General features: G+C 32.7%; 3 protein-coding genes across 4 annotated transcripts; all 3 read right to left on the bottom strand.

Moving 5' to 3' along the window:
• Positions 1-307: 307 nt before the first annotated feature.
• LOC133797730 (uncharacterized) lies at positions 308-5,400 on the bottom strand. Of its 2 annotated transcripts, none has more exons than XM_062235747.1 (7): positions 5,069-5,400; positions 4,839-4,947; positions 3,727-3,810; positions 2,923-2,962; positions 1,725-1,793; positions 1,507-1,616; positions 308-869 (listed from the first exon to the last, which is right to left on the bottom strand). In XM_062235747.1, exons 1-7 carry the CDS (start codon positions 5,310-5,312, stop codon positions 734-736), a joined length of 792 nt encoding a protein of 263 aa, XP_062091731.1. In that variant the 5' UTR covers positions 5,313-5,400; the 3' UTR covers positions 308-733. The 2 variants fall into 2 exon arrangements, with proteins under 2 accessions (XP_062091731.1, XP_062091732.1); XM_062235748.1 differs by having other exon boundaries at positions 5,159-5,392.
• A 1,993-nt stretch (positions 5,401-7,393) lies between these two features.
• Positions 7,394-10,172, bottom strand: LOC133797729 (mediator of RNA polymerase II transcription subunit 7a-like). The gene is made up of 6 exons (XM_062235746.1): positions 9,891-10,172; positions 9,473-9,629; positions 9,014-9,083; positions 8,118-8,284; positions 7,890-7,963; positions 7,394-7,734 (listed from the first exon to the last, which is right to left on the bottom strand). Exons 2-6 carry the CDS (start codon positions 9,605-9,607, stop codon positions 7,674-7,676), a joined length of 507 nt encoding a protein of 168 aa, XP_062091730.1. The 5' UTR covers positions 9,608-9,629; positions 9,891-10,172; the 3' UTR covers positions 7,394-7,673.
• Positions 10,173-11,921: 1,749 nt separating this feature from the next.
• Positions 11,922-20,039, bottom strand: LOC133797728 (exocyst complex component EXO70A1-like). Its single transcript, XM_062235745.1, has 12 exons — positions 19,700-20,039; positions 19,256-19,351; positions 18,465-18,670; positions 17,562-17,816; positions 16,763-16,901; positions 16,467-16,679; positions 15,328-15,533; positions 14,668-14,868; positions 14,463-14,562; positions 13,134-13,243; positions 12,876-13,022; positions 11,922-12,656 (listed from the first exon to the last, which is right to left on the bottom strand). The coding sequence occupies exons 1-12, from the start codon at positions 19,859-19,861 to the stop codon at positions 12,539-12,541; spliced, it is 1,953 nt and encodes a 650-aa protein (XP_062091729.1). The 5' UTR covers positions 19,862-20,039; the 3' UTR covers positions 11,922-12,538.
• Between the last annotated feature and the right edge of the window lie 485 nt (positions 20,040-20,524).

Here is a 20,524-nt window from a genome sequence, read left to right as displayed (position 1 = left end):
AGGGGAGAGAGAGAGAGAGAGAGAGAGGGTAGTCTATCCTTGGTGGGTTGTTAAGTTTAAAGGCAAAGGTATTGTGTTATAGATGACCAGTCAAAAAGAAGAAGATGGCACAAAGTTGAGGAGAATGTGATGAGATTTTTGATTTACATGTTATGATGTTGCTTTCAATCATTGTTTGGTCATTTTCTTTACTTTAAAGCAGTTTTAGAGGGAGTGAAAGATTCTGCCATGTGCACGGTGCACCGAGTCATTGACTGACTTAAACCAAACTCCCAGAACTAAAAGAAGTTTACTTCATTTTCATAAATTTAAGGCATACACATTCACCAAATTTATATCATAAAAATGCTATCGTAATACACCTTTCAAGTTATAATCATGAACTACATTTTAGCTTCAAATTTAAAAGGGGAATAAAGGACTAAAGAGAAATATAAAGATGGTATGAAAGTGAAAATAGTTTTAGGATCTCTAAAGACATTTTTCTCTGGTGTGTACTAGTTTGAATTAAAGCATCAAAACTATTTGTGGATGCTATATACTACTTACATATTCTAGTTCATGAGATTCCTAATTAACTAATGTTTAATTCATGAAACAGCTGGTCTAGTTCCCAAACCACAAGCACAACCTTAGCAGAAAATGGAAACTTTAGGGTCTCAACCATAAATTGCTTATGTTTCTTTTGAATGAGCAAAGGGTAGAGTTTGAATCTTATCTTACTCAAGTGACTTTACATGGTTGGATCCTTCCCAAACCCCATCATTGCATGAGTTGCTAACATAGAACCTCTACGAGTAATTTCGATAAATCGACCAACAAGTGGCAGCTTAACGGATTCTCTGTTCCAAAGAGGCTTCTTGTCCCACCTACAGTAGAATCATATTATACTTCAATAAGCTGGCAAACATAATTCTAGATAAAAATATTATTGACAAAGTTCTATGTAATATTTCCAAAAGTTGATAGAATATATGCTTAACAACTCAATTAGCAATTTATAATATGACTTAACACTGGATATAATCATACTTGGAATAAAGCATGTCTTGTCACTCTCATACCATGGTCCACATACACAAGTATCTTAAAACAAACCAAACTGGCACACAGCTTAAGCTCGGCAGTCTGACCAATTTCAATACCATAATGCAGGTTTAACTAAGTTATATAGGTGCACATAGTACTTTGATACTGTATCACGATGTGATAAATTCAAATCCCGGCCACTGGTTATAATACATTCACACTCAAGGACGTAGAAAAATAACATCTATGGTGTCAAACAGAGCAGGACAGAATTTTCAGGCGGTACTAATTAAGTTACCAAAACAATCCATTATCAAGTAAGTGCTCTGGTACATTATCTTGTTTAAAAGGAAGCTAGTGGGGTTAAAGGTTTAGCCAGTGTTTAGTATTTTATTAAAGGAAACAAGATATACTGTGTATGATTTAGTATATTTTTTTATTCAGTAAAAGCTCAGTAGAATTCAGCTGAGAGCTTACCAGTCTTCATGGCGAACAACTTTTCCTTCCACGACATTTAATTTGATGAGGGATATCATATCTATGTTTCTCCCCAAAAATTTATACTGTTGCTTGTTATCAATTGATATCTAGATTCATTACACAAATTGAAATCAAAAGGTAAATTTCAACCCAAGAAATCAACATCTCTAAATTAATGAAACAAAATTTAATGTTGTTACAAATGTAATGCAAACCTCTCCATTTTGGGGTGAAGTCAAACTTTCTTTCACACTGTAATCCACAATTTTGGATTCGCCAAAGACCTGAAAAGTCCATACAAATAAGGATGAAGGTAAAATGAATGAAAACACTTAATGACAACAGCATTAACAAAAAATTAAAAGAACGCTGAAATTTACAAAACATGGGGTGTGTACTTAAAGTATGATGATTGCTCTGTCTGATCAAAACGTATACCATTCAAGGGTGATCAATATGTATTTGTAATATTTAACTGAGCATCTAATCTATTAATTTGACCGAAGTTATGGATGAGTTCAAATAAAAGTTAGCAGCAATGACAAATAGAACTCTTCTCACCTACAGTTTCTTGAAATATAGACAAGTCTAGATAATAAAAATGGTACCAAACAGCTCCAATTCATCAATGAAATGTGGCAAATCTTGAGATTGAACCCTAGAAAATTACAGATTAGTTTCGCAGGCCTCCCTCTTCCCAAATTCAAACTGACTTATCCAAAAAAAAAGAACTACCTGTCTTTCCCTTCTAACTGGCTACTAATATATCACCCATTTAACTCAGCTACCTCAGCAAAAACCAATAACCGAACACAACATAATAAGAGACTGCAACTAACAACTAAGCAGTCCATTTAGTACACAATACCGCATCATTTAAATTTTCTTTCTTCTAACATAAGTGAACAGAATTGGATGCTTATCATGAATATTCTGGCTTAGAAGAGATAAAAACCTCATGTCCTTGACTTATTATTATTTCATTATCATGTTCACGATGTTGTTTCAATAATCTAAACTCTATTTGTCATATTCTCCATCATCCAGCTATTGCTTTAATGATTTATAAGCCAAAAGTCAGGAGATTCATCAAAGCATTTCTTTGATAATAGCCATGACACCAAATGAAACTGGTGGGTATCTCTGACATGTGTACACATACTGAACTTAACTAGTCTAATAGATGCAATTGCTATTATTGCAAATATAGCTGATACTGCCAGCAGAATTCATATTCATTGTAATATTTATCGTTGTAAATAAAAGTTATTCCATGGTAAAACTACGGGTTTTTGTGGGTGCTGGAACAAGTAAAAAGCAAAAAAATTGCTTTAATCAGATTGACATATAAGGAAAGGTGGGTTTCCAATTATGATTTCACTGTTTATCATCAATTCAACACGTGAGTAAAACCTTGGAAAGTGAATAAAATGCTGACTTGATTTGCTTCACTCTGCAAAAACAGTATAAGAAATCTTGTAAGGAACTATATGACAAATGTCAGACTCACAAAATTAATGATGTCAAAAAGATATAACAATCATTGGTAACAGAAGGAAACAATCAATGTATTTCTACTAATGACTACATGAGAGATATTCTAAGTAACATGTTCTTAGAAACTACAAAAATGCCTGCAACACGAGGAAACAGCTTAGATAGCACTTCTGACCCCTAAGAGATATTTAATGAGGACAGATTATGTTAATTTATTAAAATCAAGTGTTTTTCATCAAATAACATAATGTTAGCAATCAGAATTTACCTAAAATGTAATGCATGATTATTTACAAGTCTACATTTCAGAAAGAAGCACCCTATTTTGTGTTTTCAAGTCAAGGTTCCAGCAGAACTACCAAAGCAAATATTCAAAATTTTAGTGAGTGCATTTACGAGGCTTAAAGAACTCTTCAAAATGATTTAATAACCATGCTCTCACTTTATCTCAGAACATGCTTCTTAGACTAGTTCAAAATAATGCAAGGAGTATATACCAACTATACAGTCTCATTTTTCAGAAATACTTGGATGAAACAAACAAAGCATGCTTTCTCATTCAAAATTATGTCTATACTTCTTTTAAAGTAGAACAATATTTTTTTAAAATAACTTAATGTAAGACTAGTTCGAACATCATTTTTCCATAAGAAAGTACAATCCAAAAGACGATTGGTTTCTATATATATGTAGCAAATATTTGATAATAACATTACATACCCATGAGCACACATAAGTGGGTCCTCAAATGAAGCATTTGGGGCATAGATTTCGAAGTCTTGTGGCGTTGCTTTGGAAGCATATCTGAAACATTTAAAATCAATTTTTTCCTTAAAACTTTACAGAAACTAGTGAGAGTTTTTATTTGGTTTAATTGCCATCTTAAACATGATAACTCACCTATATTCAACTATACAATCAAATGGACTAATTCTCCCAAAAGCACCACAAATGCATTAACGTCTAGCAATAGATCAGCATATTCCATTTACATTTCCTACTGTTCTTCTAGGAATTTGACTTGTGCTCAGGCTTTCTACTTCCATTGTTATAAATAATCTGCTTACTCCTAAACCATAAAACTTTCTTTTTTTTCTTACTCTGGCATAAGATCCATTACAAAGAAACGAGGAGCTCAAGAAATAAAGAATTTTGGACCATATTTACTTACTCGTAGTAGACCATAATGGGAAGAAAACAATTGGTAATTCTTTTACACGTTTATGATACAAGTTGTAAAGAAAGTCTCACATAATCATGAAAATTGTCTGCAATTTTTCATATGTGGTTAAAACACATGTCACATCAGTGTGTGCCTAGCATTACTCATTATTGAAATGGGGAAATTATAATTTTGTATCCCTTCTCAATCCTCTCAAAATCATTTCCCTTTATGATTCTTTTCTTCATGGATTAGTATCTTTCACCTAGAGTATCATTAGCGTTTCTTTCCTCCTGAAATAGTATGTGATAGCCATTAATTTCTTCTTAATTTTTTGAAATCCCTCTACAAAAATAATGATTATCAATCTCAACTTGGGCTTATTGTCCAGTGGTCTCATCCATCACCAGCTCAATTAAGTTCATTGTGCACATAACAACAAATCTTAAATGATTATGATTATAATTTAACTTATCGAGAAGATTGACAAAGACACAAATAATTGTAAAAAAAAAATGCATAATCAGAATGAGTTGATCCAAGTGGTTCCTTTACTAGAAGTGTTCATTAATCATCCTACATAATAGATATGATTCTTCAAACGCTATAGATGATCCAAAAACAGGAACATATCTGATGTGTGTGTGGAAAAGAGAGAGATTAGACATACAGATTCAGTATGTGAGGGATTATATCATCAGATAAGCGCTTTCTTGAGATGAAATCACATGTCTCCTTGGTGCAGACTTCTGTCATTCGATCAATTTCAGCTTCTTTACCTTTAATCAAAATTAAAAAAAAAAAACCATTAATGAAAATACTATTGCTACTTATCTTTAGATGAAGAATCTAAAAAATATATAAATAAATAAAAGGGGGAAAGGGAGAACAAAAACCAACATCCAAAATGAAGAGTAGATGGAGGAGAGAGTAAAGAATAGAAAAGATAGGAAAAGAAGAAAGCAGCCAAAGCTTGGGAGGTTGCAATACCCATTGTGGATTCTGAAACTTTCTCGAGGAACAAACGGTTTGCAATGTGATATTGTAAATTGAAAGGAGACGATGAAAGCTTCAGAAGATGGACAAAGGAAGAAGAAGAGGCATGGGGAACTGTCAACGTACGGAAATGAAGGAAAAGAGTCATGGCTTCATGGCGCGCTACGTGGACAGTGCTTGTCCATTGTTCACTTCTTGTTCTATACGCAACTATACCAAAGCTCAAGCCAATCAAATTTTGACTTTGTCCTTATTATTTTTCTGCTTTTTCTGATGCTAAATTCGCTCTATTTTGTATTAAATAATGACATGTCCACTCAAAAATTATTCACTAAAATTTTATACAAAATGACTTCAAACTAATTTTAAAATAGTACATAAATAAATGTTATTGGTAAAATAAAACTGCGATGTTAGTTGGTTGGTGTAATGTTTTAATGCATAATTTTAGTACACATATCATTACTCTCTTTTGTATTTATGTCAAACAATAACGACAAGTATACTAAAATTATTGATCAAAATATTAAACCAACTAATGTAATACTACTTTTTAAATTGTCATATCGGTTGGTCTAATATTTGGTGCGACTCCTTATACTCCAAAATGAGGAAAACAACACCATATTAGATTGAAAGTTGCTTTCACTTTGCTGACCGAGCATGTTTGGGGGGAGAATCTATTGACCATTTCCTACGAATTCTTACAAAGAAAATGTGTAATGTCCAAGAAACTTGTTAAAATATCTAATGACAAAGTACCCGAAAAAATGGAGCCACTTATTAAGACTATGCAAAAAATCCAAAAAAATCGAATAAACTGCTAAAACCGACTGCCCGAACACTGAAAAAATCGAAACCGACGGAACCAAAAACTACTGAAACCGTATTGGCGAAAACGGACATTAAATCGATCGGTTTATAATTTGGTCGCAGACCGACCGAATATGCTTAGGTTCAAAATTTGTGGATATAACATTATAACCATGTATTTAGGTTTTCAAATCATAAAGTTGACAAATTAAATTAATCAATTTCATATTAAAAAAAAGCTAAAAAAATGGATTCCAATAATCTACATTTTTTTAAACTTAAATTTCCTTAAAAATTATTTAAAAAATAAATAAATAAAGAAAAAAAAATCAAGTTCGCTTTGGGCGGTTTTAACTGACTGAACTGCAATATAAATCGATCAATTTTTTTTTTTTAGTGTTGTAAGTAGGTCGGTTGATTTTTAAATCGCAGCAATCCGAACCGAAAACCGAAATTTGAAATTTATAATAAAAAAAAAACTGCCAAAACCCATGCTCAGTCTTGCTACTTATTACATTTTCATTCCTAAATGAAAATATGTGAGCAAACAAAGATCATTATACCATTGGCTAATCCCATCAATATACGCGTCATTCTTGAAAATGGTGCACCATTGGAGCCTTTTGACGAATAGTCTTCGATGTTCAACCAAATATTTGGGTCAATAGACGTTTTACTGATCTTAAGAGAAACCAACGAGAAACTTAGAAAGTTCTTCAAAGATTGAATATCAACATTCAATCGACCTATAAAAAGCGCCCAAGAGTCATCTCAACATGTTTTCTTCTAAAGATTGAATACCAACATTCAATTCAATCGGCCATATGAGGCGCCCAAGATATATTACACCCAGGAGTATAAAAGTAAAAAAACATATTAAATCTAAAAGTGGTTATAAATCTCACAAGAAAGAAAAAAATATGAGTAATGATACGTCCACTTAAACATTACACACAGTAATGTAACAGTTTAGTCTAACCAATCACATTTATTAAAACTAATGTATAATATTTATGTGCATATTTTGAATGCACACATCATTACTCAAAAATGATATGGTAACTTGAAATGCAACTCATCACAAAAACTTATTTCACAATTTCTATGACATCACACATTGGGAAGAATCTATTGATCATTTGCTCCAAATTCTTACAAAGAAAACGTTTAATCTTAAATGAAACTTGATACAAAATAAAAACAAACCAAGAAGAGAACACAAGGTAATCGACCAGGGATAAAAAAAATGACAATTAATGAACTTAAAAGAATCCAAGACCTGTGGTTTTATAAAATATCCTCCCCATAATGTGACACTTAACGTAAGAATGAAAGAGAAGTGAACTATTTTAAGAATCTAAATTCAAAAGAAATATAAATCATCAAGTAATCTCCATTCAGGAGAAATGGTCAAAATAGGGTTAACCGACATGCTATATCATTTCTTAACTTTGAACTTGTTTAAAAGGAAACAGGGAAGAGTATATATACTGATATACAAGGAACCCTCGACTTTCTAAAACAGAGGATAGAAAGAAAAAAAAAAAGAAGAGAAGAGAAGAAAGACATCTAATTCTAATGCATAAAATATTGATATGTAACAACCGCACCTAATACTAGAAGAAGGTTCAATTAAGTCAGCAGAACAACAATGGAAGTAAACAAATTTGCCATAAGAGCATAGTTCATCTGTTAGTTAGTGTGCTTCGAATGCTCCTAGGGACTCCTTGAGAAGTTTCTGTGCTTCTTCTCTCCTCCTACACAAGTATCAGAAAAAGAAAAAAAAAAGTTCACAAATAATAATGGGAAGAAAAGCTTTCCTTTTCAATGCCCCTGATAAAATAACAAGAAGAGAACATTTTCATCTTAGTAAGTACTAATCGAGTAACTCGGTAAATCACTGAAACCATACCGTTTAATATCCTCTACAGCTTGTTTACGACGTTGTATCTGAAGTTCTAGAATGTGAACGAGTGTTGCTCTAGCCTGCAGATTAATGGCACCACTATTATAAAGTAGATTCTCTAATGAATTGCAATGCAGATCAAGAATTGACGTTCTGGTACCTAAGAGATTTGTAATGGTCCTAATGGAAGCCAAGAAATGATGTTTCAACTTTCAAATATTCACAATATTTTACCTGGTGAGGCCGCAATGAATTGAGGAGATGATGCAAGTTTTTGAATATAAGAGATATATCCTCAACTCTCCTTGCATACTGTGATGGTCGAGACACAAGAACATCGGCGAGTTCCAAAATGTGGAGCAGCAAATCTCTGTTAAGTGACCTCAATTCCTTCTTAAAATCTTAAAAGATATCAAAGTTTATTTTAGTTAAGAAAGCTGCACAAAGATATCAAACAAATACATAATCTAGTTGTAAATAAGAGCAAAACACCAAAATAACCATGACAAAGAAAATGGACAGACCAAACACAGCCTCACATTTTCTGAAAACTGCTTTCATATCTCAGTAAGAAATATATATATCAAATATATATGGAGAGAAGAGCTGCAGTTTGAAAAATAAGATATGCTACTCATTTCTTCCCCACGGACCCCACTTATTCATTATCAATCAAACAGAAGTCTGAAAACCAAATGAGGCCAAAAAAAAAATTACTAGCATCGAACGCTAATTTTTTAACAATGGTAAACAGTGCCCTATCCATCTTTTTATATCTACGTTTTCTTATTCATAAAGGCTGATCAAAGAAATCATGGTTTAACCAATGTAAAACTCAACCAAACTTTAAAAGACAACAAAATATTAGGTGATCATACATGGTTTCGGGCATATTTATACCAAACAAACTTTCCCAAGTTCTGAAATGTAGCTAATGAAAGGAATCGTATATAAACCAATAAGAGAATCAACAAGTCTAATTCAATAAACCTCTATAGGAAAACAAGATATTTGGAGATAAACCATATCAAATTAAGTAACAAACTTTCGTGAGCTCTCAAAAGTAGGAGTAATTACCGTGATAATGATACAAAGCTGTAGGATCCCATAGCAAAAAAAAAACTACTTACCAATATTTGGTCCTTTTGGGTATAACTGCCGCACACCCTGCTCTTCCAAACTTGGAAGCACGTCATCAGTCTACACAATAACACAAGAAAATAAGAAAATGGAAATTGAATCAAACTTCAAAAAAAAATGTTTATAAACACAATTTCTTTTAAAGGATTTCAGATTCAAATTAAAAACCTCAACATTGAAAATCGGTATAGTTACCAATCGAGCTAAATCTGCGACCACATTAAGAACACAAATTATCCAGAATTGAAAGTAGAAATTTGCATTCACAATTTTCGGATACTAAGCAGATTCACCAAAAAAATCCTTCAAATCATTCTCATTTATTGTTCTTATTTCCCCTAAAAAATAATAAATGAGAGATAAAATCTAAAAAGAAAAATAGCGTTCTGATTGCCAAAGTAGATAAAAATACTGAGATCTGAGACAGAGAAAAGTGGGAAAATTCTCACGGTGTAGGAGCTCCCAAAACAGACGTAAGTTCCTTCTACTGGCGGAGGAGGAGGCGGAGCCGATTTGGGGTCTTGAAGATAATCTTTATAGAGACGGTAATATGGCGGTGGTGGCGGGTAGGTAGCTGCTGCCATTGCTAGGTTTTGCAACCCAAACCTATGCACCGATCAAGTTCGATGAAAAAATTCATAATTAGATGATACAAGAAAAGTAAAGTTCAATCCCTCAAAAAAAAAAGTAAATTTCAATTAAAACCCTAACCCCTAATTTATAAATGGTAAAAGAGAAAAAAAATTCAGTGTAAAAGAAGTAATTAACTAAATTTATTGGTAATTTTTTAACATTTTGTTTGGATACTGAGAATTGCCGAACAAGAAAGAAAAATAGAAATTATCTGGAAATTTTCAAATGACGAACCTGCTGATGAAAACAAAATTTGGATAACGAGAGTTGCTCAAAGAAAGGGAAAACTTTCTCTTCTATTTTCACTTTCTTTTTCTCGACTACCAAACAGACCAAAGCCCTAGTCTAGCCTTGGTTTAGAATCTCCATTGTATTTCCATTGCTGCACCATATTGGTACAAAATATAAAAACGTGTGTACCAAAATGGTGAGAAATATGAAGTGGGGAGCACCAAATTCTACACTATATTAAATTGGTACGTTACGAAACAAAACATTCCACACAAAAATGGTGGATTAGTGATTAGAGAATGGTATCATTGTTTTTTTTCTTTTCTTTTTTAGTTTCCATTAAAGCAAATTCAAATGAATTTATCAAATATATCATACAATAATTTGCGATGCTAAAAAATTATTAAGGGCTTGTTTTATAATTTATACGAAAAAATTAAATTTTTCTTCGAGGATAGGGACATATTTATCTTATTTAATAATACTCTAGCATCCTTAAAATTATAGTTAATATTGGTAAAATTTTTGTTTTAAATTTTTTAAATATAAAAATGGAAATGATATTTTATTTTTAAAAAATAAAAATATGTTTGATAATTATTTTTGTTTTTTGTTTTTAAAAATAAAAAATAATAAACGCGTTTGATAATTTTTATTTTTTGTTTAACAATATAAAATATTGATTTGAAGAAGAAAATTAAAAAAAAAAAAAAATTAAAAATTATTTAAAAAAAATTGAAAGGAAAAAAATTCTATTTTTAAAATTGAATAAATTTTAATTAAAATTTTAAAAAATAATAAATAAAAATAGAATTACTAAATGTTTAATTATCAAATTTTTAATTAATTAAATAAAAAATTATTTTTTTAAGTGTTACTAAACAATACAATAAATGTTTCGTATATAAAATTATTATTATAATTAATGTATTCATTATTTTATGTAAGGTGACATATAGATAATCATTAATCAATCAAGAGTGAGCTCAAATTAATGATAGTTTTAGAATTTTGTATGATTTACTTTGATTAATTATTATAAGCTAACTAATAAGTTGAATAATTAATAACAGAGAAAGACCATACTAATCATGAACCTCAATAATCAGGTGCATAATGACATTCATGATATAACTACACTCTCATGCACCTTCACTTCAATATAGCTTATATATGAAACAAATTATAAGTAATTAAGAAGATAATATGTATCGTGATACTATTTTTATGCTTAATAAACTATCATATATATATATATACATATATAATCATTATATAAACCTTTTATTAAAGTAAATTCAAATGAAATTATCAAATATATCAACCCAATAATTTGCATTGTACAAAGATTATTAGGGAATCTAGCTTGTTCTATAATTTATAGGAAAAATAAAATATTTCTGTGAGGATATAGACATATGCCACGAATGTACATCTTACATGAACGTGTCACTACTTCAAGAACTTTCTAGCATCCTTAAAAATGTAGTTAATACATATGTTTTTAATATAAAATTATTATTATTATAATTAATGTATTATTTATTATTTTCTGTAAGGTGAGATAATGACTATATTTTGTAACGAAACACTATTGCATATAAATAGGAAATCCAAAAATCAAGATGAATCAAATCAATCCAAAAAGCAAGATGAATCGAATCACATTTCAGATTCAAATGGACGTAGACACTTTGTTTGCCAAACCACTATATATTTCTTGTTTTATTACCTTATTATTTAAGTATTCGCATATATATATTTTGAGTGCTCCAAGCTTTATTTATTTACTAGCATTATTTGTGTTATAACCAAAATCCAACAACAACAAAGTGCATGTTTACAAGTCATCAATATCACACTCACTTAACATCTATCGATATAAAAGATTATTAAAGCGCTACATAATCTGATTAATAGACATTGCTAGCCTCCTATTTTCTTGTGTGACTAAATGTTCGAGTATAATAATAATAATAAAAACAATTACTTTTAGGTCAGTTGTTTTCCACGTCTAAGATTGTCAAAGGAACATAACATAGGAACGAAGGTTTATTTGTATACAAAAAAGACAAGAAAACAAACAACAATAATGCAAAACCTTTGTATGGAGTTTCTTTACAAACAACACTCCTCCCTCTCTCCATTCTCCATTTCTATTATTATTTATGACTCAAAAAGCTATAAAATAAATATCTACCGTCCACTTGTCAAACAAATCAATGGCACCCGAGCAAGATTTTGATATAACATCTATCACTACTACAAGTATTCATGAAACTTTAAACCCAACAAAAAATAATATACAAAACCACCTGCTTACACTAATTAATACAGATATACACTTGATCTGAACAATAGCCACGCACCAGAGGGAGGAACTACAATAGCATTCTGTGAAAGAACAGACCCCTTTTTATTTGTGATCGGCAGAGCAGTAAACCATCACCTACCTGTACTTGTCTTAACACAAGCCCTTCTCAGCAACCAATAGATAGATGAATCTTGGAATACCGCAACCTTATCATGATAAAATACCACCCAAGGAATAATGCGAAAAAAAAAACTCTCAGAATAAAAGATGAAGCATGCGCCATTCAGGGAGGTCGGTGTCCACTGTCAGTGCGTTGCCTCACCAACTAGACCTCCATCTACCTCTTCGGTTCATTCAAAGTTTTTCCCTCGAAGAATTCACCTAACATTCGCTCAAGATCCTCTGCTGAGAATCTTATGTACTTCTGGGGGTTCTTCCCATTCTCAACCAAAGGCCTGAAAATAAAAAAATATAAACAATGCATATCTTCTCAGTTAACTTAGCAATGTGCCTAAAATTGTCATAAAGAGTTCATATGACCCTGATGAATTTTGTACATGCAGGATATTCCCATAAATTTCCAGCTTCATTGCATGCATGCATGCATGTAAGCAAGGTAGAAATACTTGTAATTATTCCCTCCAACAAAATGCTTGTGTTTAAACGGAGCATACCCGAATCGTTTTACGAAAGACCTGTAGGCAGGCAATAGTACTTCAGCTACTGCAAGCCTCAGTGACTCACGTAGCTCAGTGTCAGGCACTGTCCACTGAGATTGTTTTTGATGAAGTTCCTCAAATTGCATATTGAATATCTTGAACCTGTAATCAATTACATTCTCTAGATAAGTCAAAAGATTTATGAGAACCAGGCATGCCTAATGGAAAAGGAAAATAATATAGATGTATTGCATGGTTGATTCCAATTATAACCTGTCTTTAACCAATGCTCTTGAAACACCGCTACTGTTTCCTCCATCACCCCCAACTGAGCTACCACCACCGGATGAGGTCAGACCTTGAATAGTGAGACATTGCAGAATCTGGAAAAAGAGAACACACCATCAGTGAATTGCAGGCAAAACCCAGCTTTCCAGACAATAATTAGAAGGCGACATTCTTGCTAAGAGAATTAGTTATACTTCCAAAACCGAGATTTTATTCCCCCTAATACTGAAACTTCTTATTTTTAACCACGTTATGGCAGCAAAAACTATGTTTAAGAGGAAAAAAAAAGTCAAAATTGCAATATGTAAAAGTGTTAATTTTGACAAAGATCACCAAGATCCTAATCATGGGATTTGTGCGTGTTAATTTTGACAAAATGGAAAACAAGCTATAAATGGATAGCCTCAGTAAGTACTGCAAGTAATCTCTTCGCCATCTACAGACAATTGTCATACAATGAGCATCATACACTTCTATCACAAGCCAAAACTTAGGCACTTAGATGAAGACCAGGGGTCCATTGGTACAAAACACATCCTCCATATGATCTACCAAGTAAATTGGTATTGTCCATATGATAAAAGAAGAACTCTGTGCATGGAATCAGATGCAGCAAAGGAGATGGGGATGACCCCTTTATTCACTGAAAGAAAATCAGAGAAAAAACCTCTCAAATACAAAATATGATTCGTAAAAGCTAGTCCTTTTTTGTTGTCCATGCCTAGTATGCCTTTTCAAAACACTATGTTACCCTAAAAATAAATTTATAAAAAAAAAAGACCATCATATCCTAAAACGACACAACATAATCAAAATCATATGATAGAACTCTACTAGAATCCCAAAAGTCTAGCAGAGTTACGAACCTATCATCATAAAAACTAAAAAAGAGTCAATAAAAGCTTCAAACAAAAACTCCCAACTACCCAAAATTCCTTCCTAGTTGTCATTCTGCACTAGAGTCCCAAGAAGGTAAGAACTCAAAACGCCTGGTTTCTTTGGACAACCAAAAGAGAAAAAAATAGCAACAATGTCTAATACTTCCAACAGATAATGAAAAAAGCACACATATTTACAGCCACGTGCAGTGCCACCATGTCTACATGAGCAATCATAATTGTTCAGAGTGATCAAATTTCCAATGCACCAAATAGCAGACAGTGACCAAGCAATGAATGAATAAATACACACTTAATATAGTTAATAGGAATAAGAACAAAGTGGATTATAACACAGATTTGTTATTACAAAAAATACACATTTAGATAGTAAAGTCAATAGAACTGCAGAATGATTGGGTCAAGAAAACTGCACCTTTCCCCAACAAATCCTTTTGTATTGATTTGCATGCTGCTGCACAATCCTCCGGTGCCTTTGCACCCAATCATCTCCTAACAAATCTTTGGCTTCAGATCTAAAACAAGATAAAATTAAATAAAAATAAGAAACAGAACTATGTAAGTAAATCAAGCTTGCAAAGTCCATATAAATATTCTGAACATAATAACAAGAGACAAACCTGCGCACAGATCTGACCATGTAGTGGATATTGTTCATAAGAAATAGGTGAGTTAAAGAAAGATCCTTGTACTGTTTAGACTTCCCATCCAAATTAGTCTGAAGGGCCTGCATTATTTGCATTGTTACTGAGGCTAACTGCGAACCAGATTCACCTCCATTTTCAAATTCTTGGAAAAGTTGCTTTAAGGTTGACTGGTAACTGCAAAACAACAGTTCATGTCAAACATATAGACATGCAATTTCACATCAATCAAAAGATACACAGAAATAAAGGTCAATCCATCCAAACTAAATATATAGCATGCCAACTCTTAATAAATTACCCAAGCAACAGTTTCCATGTTATAAGATGTCGTGCCTAAATTCATAAAAATCATATGAAACAAAAAATGAAAGAAAAAGATATGTCATGTCCCCGTTTCAATGAAAAATGAATAACTAAATTTTTGGTGCAAGAGGTAAGAAATTATGTTAGCAAAAGACAGATACTTAAAGGCACAAGTAAAGCAGATTGACACTTTCCATGTTATAAGAAAAATTACTAGAATAAACAATTTCACCACATAAATACATGGCAGTTTTTACAAACAGTGGATTCATTACTATAATTTACAGATTTGCTCTTTAGTATAGGGAAAGCAAGGTCCACCAAACTTACTCAAATAAAAACTTCACATAGTTGATCACATAGCTTGTCAAGGGATGAACAGTTCCATCTAATACAGCAGTTTTGGTCGCATCCTTTTCAACTGCTACTTCAAAATCACCAAATGTCTCTTGAGCTGTCTGGGCCAACCGTTTTGTCAAACTTGATGCTGATTCTCTAATTTCAGCACAAGCTTTTCCTTTGAAAATTGTCTCAATCTGCAGATGATTTCAGACAAGGTAATGAATAAACCTATCATGCAACAAAAGTACCCTAAACATGCAAGCAAGGCCACCTAGACAGTAGACACCTACGAATAAGATTCTGCATGACTGGCATTATGACCTTGCAATAAAATCAGTCACTGATTACTTAACAGAATAATTCTTATTTCTTATATTATTTTATGTCTAAGGCTCCATGCCTAATACTACGGGACCAGAAAACTATAGCAATTGCTAGGGAGGTACTCAAACCTCAGACTTTATTGGAGCAAACCACATGCCTAACCATTTAAGCAACCCTTGTGTAACGATTCTTATTTCTTATTGACTGTGGTCAACTGAGAGGTAAAGAATTATTCCCATGGTAGGTGGAAAAATGAATCTCCTTTTAAATTGGATAGGCAAGTTTGTTTGATGGTATCTAGATATTTACTCACCATTTTCAGGGATGAAAATTAACAAAATTTCACAATGCACTCTAACATTAGCATGAAAACGTTTAGAAAAAATTTCATGCAAAACAAGCAGTTATTTTGTTTCTCTTTTGTTTTGGCTGAAGCCTATTTTAACACAAAAAAAACTATTGAAACCTAAAAGTCCTAAGTCTGCCGAGCATGTTCCAAGTAATGAAGCTCTAGCAGCATCTTTAGATGACTAAAAAATTCTTACCAACAAGAATGGTTGAAATTGCATTATTAAAGTAGGGATACTGACATACTATGACTATACAATACAATCATTCTTCATTTAGCAACATTCAAATTTCATCAAAGGGTTAAGTAGACTTTTCCTCTACTCCTTACATTATTTTTTTATAAAATAATGCTCTATAACTCGTCACATTACTTATTAAAAAAAATTCTAATAAACATACTATTTATTTAAAAAAACAATGATGCAAAGAAAAATTGACAGCATTATTGATACCTCTGAATGAAGCTCTCTCATTATTTCATACATGTCTAAAAGAACAAACAACTTTTCTGGAGATCTCTTGCTTCTAGCAATTGCCTCACCAAAACTAAGAAGCATCAAAACACTACCAATAGTGACTTCAGAAAAACATTGGTCACTTAGAGAATCAAAGCCATCAAATAGCTGATCACAAACTTTCCTCTCCCCAGCAAAGAGCAATTTCACCTGTCCATGTGTCCAAGACTAGTTAAATATTTTAACCCCAAAAAACAAAAGCCTTAAGATTTCATCAAATTCTGAGTACTTACAGCTATGCGCATGTAATGAATCCAGTTCCCAATTTTAGCCTCCAAAACTTCCCATTGCATCTTTTGAACATCTTCCTTGCTAAGTTTCTCAACTCCCAATTTGCGAAGACTTTCTTCCAAAACCGAAGAGCGGGAATCCCTGAGTAGAATGCAAAATTATTAAACTTCTTGCAATGTCTTGACACTTATTTGATTTTAATTTGACACACGAATGCTTAGAGAATCAAATGAAACAGAGAATAATTAGAAAAATGACATGGTGTGCAATTTCACACCACACAATTTCACAGAGAAGAAGGCTACGATATTGAATAAAAAGAGTTTTTCACACCTAGATTACATGTTTAAGGTCAGACTTGTCTTCCCTAAAATAAGTCAGATTTGTCTAACCATGCAATGCATCCACCTTACAAGTCATATTTCGTCATATAGACACTTATATGAAGATTATTAGTCAATGGCATCATTAAGGATATGCCATTTTCTAGAGTCTTCAAAAGTTTTCTCAATATAAATATATATATATTGCCACATCATCATAATTGTTAGCACTCATTTATGGGTAGTAACCATTGAGAAGTCTTCCATAAAAATATATATATCTGTTGTTTGCAACAATTTTTACTAGTTTCATTTTATCATCAACATTCCAATTGATCTTGATTGCCGGTATATCCATCACTAGCGATGTATTCTTATTTGTGTTTGTGTACTTATCTTATTTGCATCATCTCTTCATGTAATAGAAACAAGAAGAATAATTCTTATGTAATAATTGAGAACAAAATAACCTATTTACCTATAAATTTTCACCAATTGCTGTCGCTGACCAGCTTGAACCATCTGCACAGCTAAATCATGTAGCAAAGGCAAAACCCTTGGTGGAATAAGAGTAGGAGGCGTATATACAGCAGTTTCCAAGTCAGGGTTTGGATGTTCTGAATGGTTATGGGGGTGGTGATTTCCACTAGAATCACCATGCTTCCCAGGAGATCCTGAAGGTCGCAGTGAGTTTGGAAGACAATCAAACAGTCGTTCAGGTTCCACAGGTTTGCTAGAAATTCAGAATAGAAAAAATATTAGAAAAATAGAAATCAAGTTTACTTGCAGGGATAAACAAAGTGCAATAATTGCTCTACCACACAAGCTTAATCCTGCTCCCTGAATCAGTTAAATTTACATGCATCATTGTTGAGACCAGCACTGAAAATGGCCACTTTTCCCTCTATTAAGTAGTCATTCATTTCAAATAAGAACTTTATCATGCATTTTTGCAACAATAGACCAAAGAAATGTTAGAGCATATATATTACTAAGAAACAAGTAAAATCCTAAAAAACTTACTTACGTGTAACATCCATTCCCAATAGCTTTTTAAATAAAGGGGTGGGTGAAGTAATATCATTAGCAAAGTAGTAGGATTTTTATAAATGCATGCAATAGCCTAAAATTATGAAGAATGTTGCGCGTTAACTACACAAGAAAATACAGAAACAAGCAACCTCTTCCAGAGAACAATAAAACCGGCTTATACAAAATGTCAATTGATCAAAATCAGACGCCAGACTAGAAATCACAAAGTTGTTATTCTTAAAACATTGGACTACTTAGTTAGAAAGGTGAACAAAGTGGTGACAATACCATAGTAGTATAACTAAACATAAAATAAGAAAGAAAAGCAAATAAGTGTGGAAGCACAAACCTGTAAGATGTTAACTGCTGCTTAAATTCGTCTTCGAGCTTTGAAATAGCCTTTGTCAGTAAACCATTTGCATGGTTGAGAACCCCTTCAGTACTCTTAAAGCCTTTGCTGCTACTAAAGAAATGGATATTTTTTCTTAGCTGATCGATAGCTTCTAGATAACTTTCCAAGTCCTCATGTGGCCCCCTGAGTATTTTCGCCTCTGCCTGTGTATTGGAAAATAAAACAACTAATCTCATAAAATGTATATCATAACGTCATTGACAAGAGCGTTTACATGTCAAGTGGTAAGGTTGAAGTTTAACTTTATCCATTAGAATACATATCATTTAAAAAAAAAACACTTTTTTAATAAATTTCTTGATTGCAAAAGACGTCAAATATACACAAACCTAGTAGAAAGCCCAATATACCTCTAACAAAACCAGAGATATCTTACAAAGAAAAAAATCCCAAAACATTCAGTATCCATCAAGCAATACATATAGAAAATATTAATAAAATAATATAAAAGTTCCAGTGACACCTATTCAGCAAGGTTTATGAAAACCAATCTGAAGAAAGTCTTAACAGTCACTCCAGCTAAGTTTAAGATTTAAATGTAATCGTGTACTTCCAATATACAATTCTATAGGTGCATTTGTATAAAACCCCACTATAAATTAAGATAACATAAAAATCAACTAAACAAACAAGATAGCTAAATCTAGACTTCGAAACATCAAAAAGAAAATGATCTTAATAATCAAAGCTACAGAAAAGTAAAACACGGATAAATCTTAAGTACCAACCTGACGAGCAAGATCAAATTGTGCCAATATAACTTCTGCAGACTTTAGAGTCTTATCGATATTCTCGTGGGCTTTCCGAATAGAATGAGTTCTAATCTGTACAGGGCAGAATTAGAGCAAACCCAATAAAAACTCCATAAACGGCAATATCGGAGCTATGAAATAAAGCAAACAAAACAACACAGCATTCCCCAAGATCTGCCATTTTATTGCAGATAAATCAGTGTAAAAAGGCAAAAAGAACAAACGATTTGAAAGACCCATATTTTCGGTTCGCTGCTATTGGGAAAGTAAACGAGAAGTCAACAAAACGAGCAACTCAAATGATCAAATTCCTTCCCAAAAAAACTGCCTCTTTTTGCATACCCTTTTCTGTTTCCTACTCATATTTTCCGAGGAACCAAACATTGAAAGAAAAAACCAAGATGAAGAAAGGGAACCCACCTGAGTAGGGCGCATAGCGGTCTCGAGGGCTGAGAGACGGTGATCGAAGGAGCCAAGTATGGTGACCACTTTATCGGTTATGGTCTGGCTCTTCTGAAGAGACTCTCTCATCATGGCAGCCTTCTCGCTCAGTAGATCCGCCCCCATTGCCGCAACCCCCATCTCGCTCTTCTTTCCAAGAATTGAGCACGAGAGAAGAGAGAAAAGGAGATGGTAGTTTGAAGAAGCTTAAAGTCGAAGATATTGAGATGGTGGTTAGTTGGGTATGGTGAGTCCGATGATGGACCAAAGAAGAAGCCCCAGTTTGACGTTTCGCTGGGAATACATTCTTATTCGTCTCAATGTCTTGATGCCTATGGTTTGACAGGCTGGCTGGCTGGTCTTCTCTTAAGTCTAATTTTACTTGCTAATTTCATATCTTACTACTAATTACTAGTAATTACCCCATTTTGGTTTTTTAGTCTTTTTCTTTTTATTCTTTTTTAAAAATTATATTATATATTTTTACTAATACAGTATCATTTTTCTTTTTATGACTAAATAGAGTATCATTTTCACAAACTAGATTGAGAAAAAAATTTATAATAAAATTTTTACTCAAAACACATTCAAATAGTAGCACGGCTACACATCTGGACCCCAAAACCTGCCACTTGAAGGACCTGATCGACTCGCACCCATAAAGCCCGAAAAAATGACAAAAGCTATGAATTCGAGTTGGATTGGGATCCACCCGACCGCACAATCAGGTCGGGTTCGAATGTTCAAGTATAGGTGATTTGGCTTCGAGTGTGTAACTCAAACCCACTCGTAAATTTTTTTAAA

Source organism: Humulus lupulus, chromosome 8 (assembly GCF_963169125.1).
Source record: "Humulus lupulus chromosome 8, drHumLupu1.1, whole genome shotgun sequence".
Classification (NCBI taxonomy): domain Eukaryota; kingdom Viridiplantae; phylum Streptophyta; class Magnoliopsida; order Rosales; family Cannabaceae; genus Humulus; species Humulus lupulus.
This window is presented reverse-complemented; position numbering and strand designations above follow the sequence as displayed.

Coding starts and splice junctions, on each gene's coding strand:
- LOC133797730 (XM_062235747.1), bottom strand. CDS start 5,312: ATGACTCTTTTCCTTCATTTCCGTACGTTGACAGTTCCCCATGCCTCT. Junction 1,617..1,724: donor CTTCACCCCAAAATGGAGAG/GTTTGCATTACA, acceptor TAATGAATCTAG/ATATCAATTGATAACAAGCA. Junction 870..1,506: donor GTTGTTCGCCATGAAGACTG/GTAAGCTCTCAG, acceptor ATTCTACTGTAG/GTGGGACAAGAAGCCTCTTT.
- LOC133797729 (XM_062235746.1), bottom strand. CDS start 9,607: ATGGCAGCAGCTACCTACCCGCCACCACCGCCATATTACCGTCTCTAT. Junction 9,084..9,472: donor GTTTTGGGAGCTCCTACACC/GTGAGAATTTTC, acceptor GTTATTGTGTAG/ACTGATGACGTGCTTCCAAG. Junction 7,964..8,117: donor ATTCATTGCGGCCTCACCAG/GTAAAATATTGT, acceptor ATTAATCTGCAG/GCTAGAGCAACACTCGTTCA.
- LOC133797728 (XM_062235745.1), bottom strand. CDS start 19,861: ATGGGGGTTGCGGCAATGGGGGCGGATCTACTGAGCGAGAAGGCTGCC. Junction 17,817..18,464: donor CAGCAGTTAACATCTTACAG/GTTTGTGCTTCC, acceptor CTGAATTTCTAG/CAAACCTGTGGAACCTGAAC. Junction 12,657..12,875: donor TCTTTCGTAAAACGATTCGG/GTATGCTCCGTT, acceptor TTTTATTTTCAG/GCCTTTGGTTGAGAATGGGA.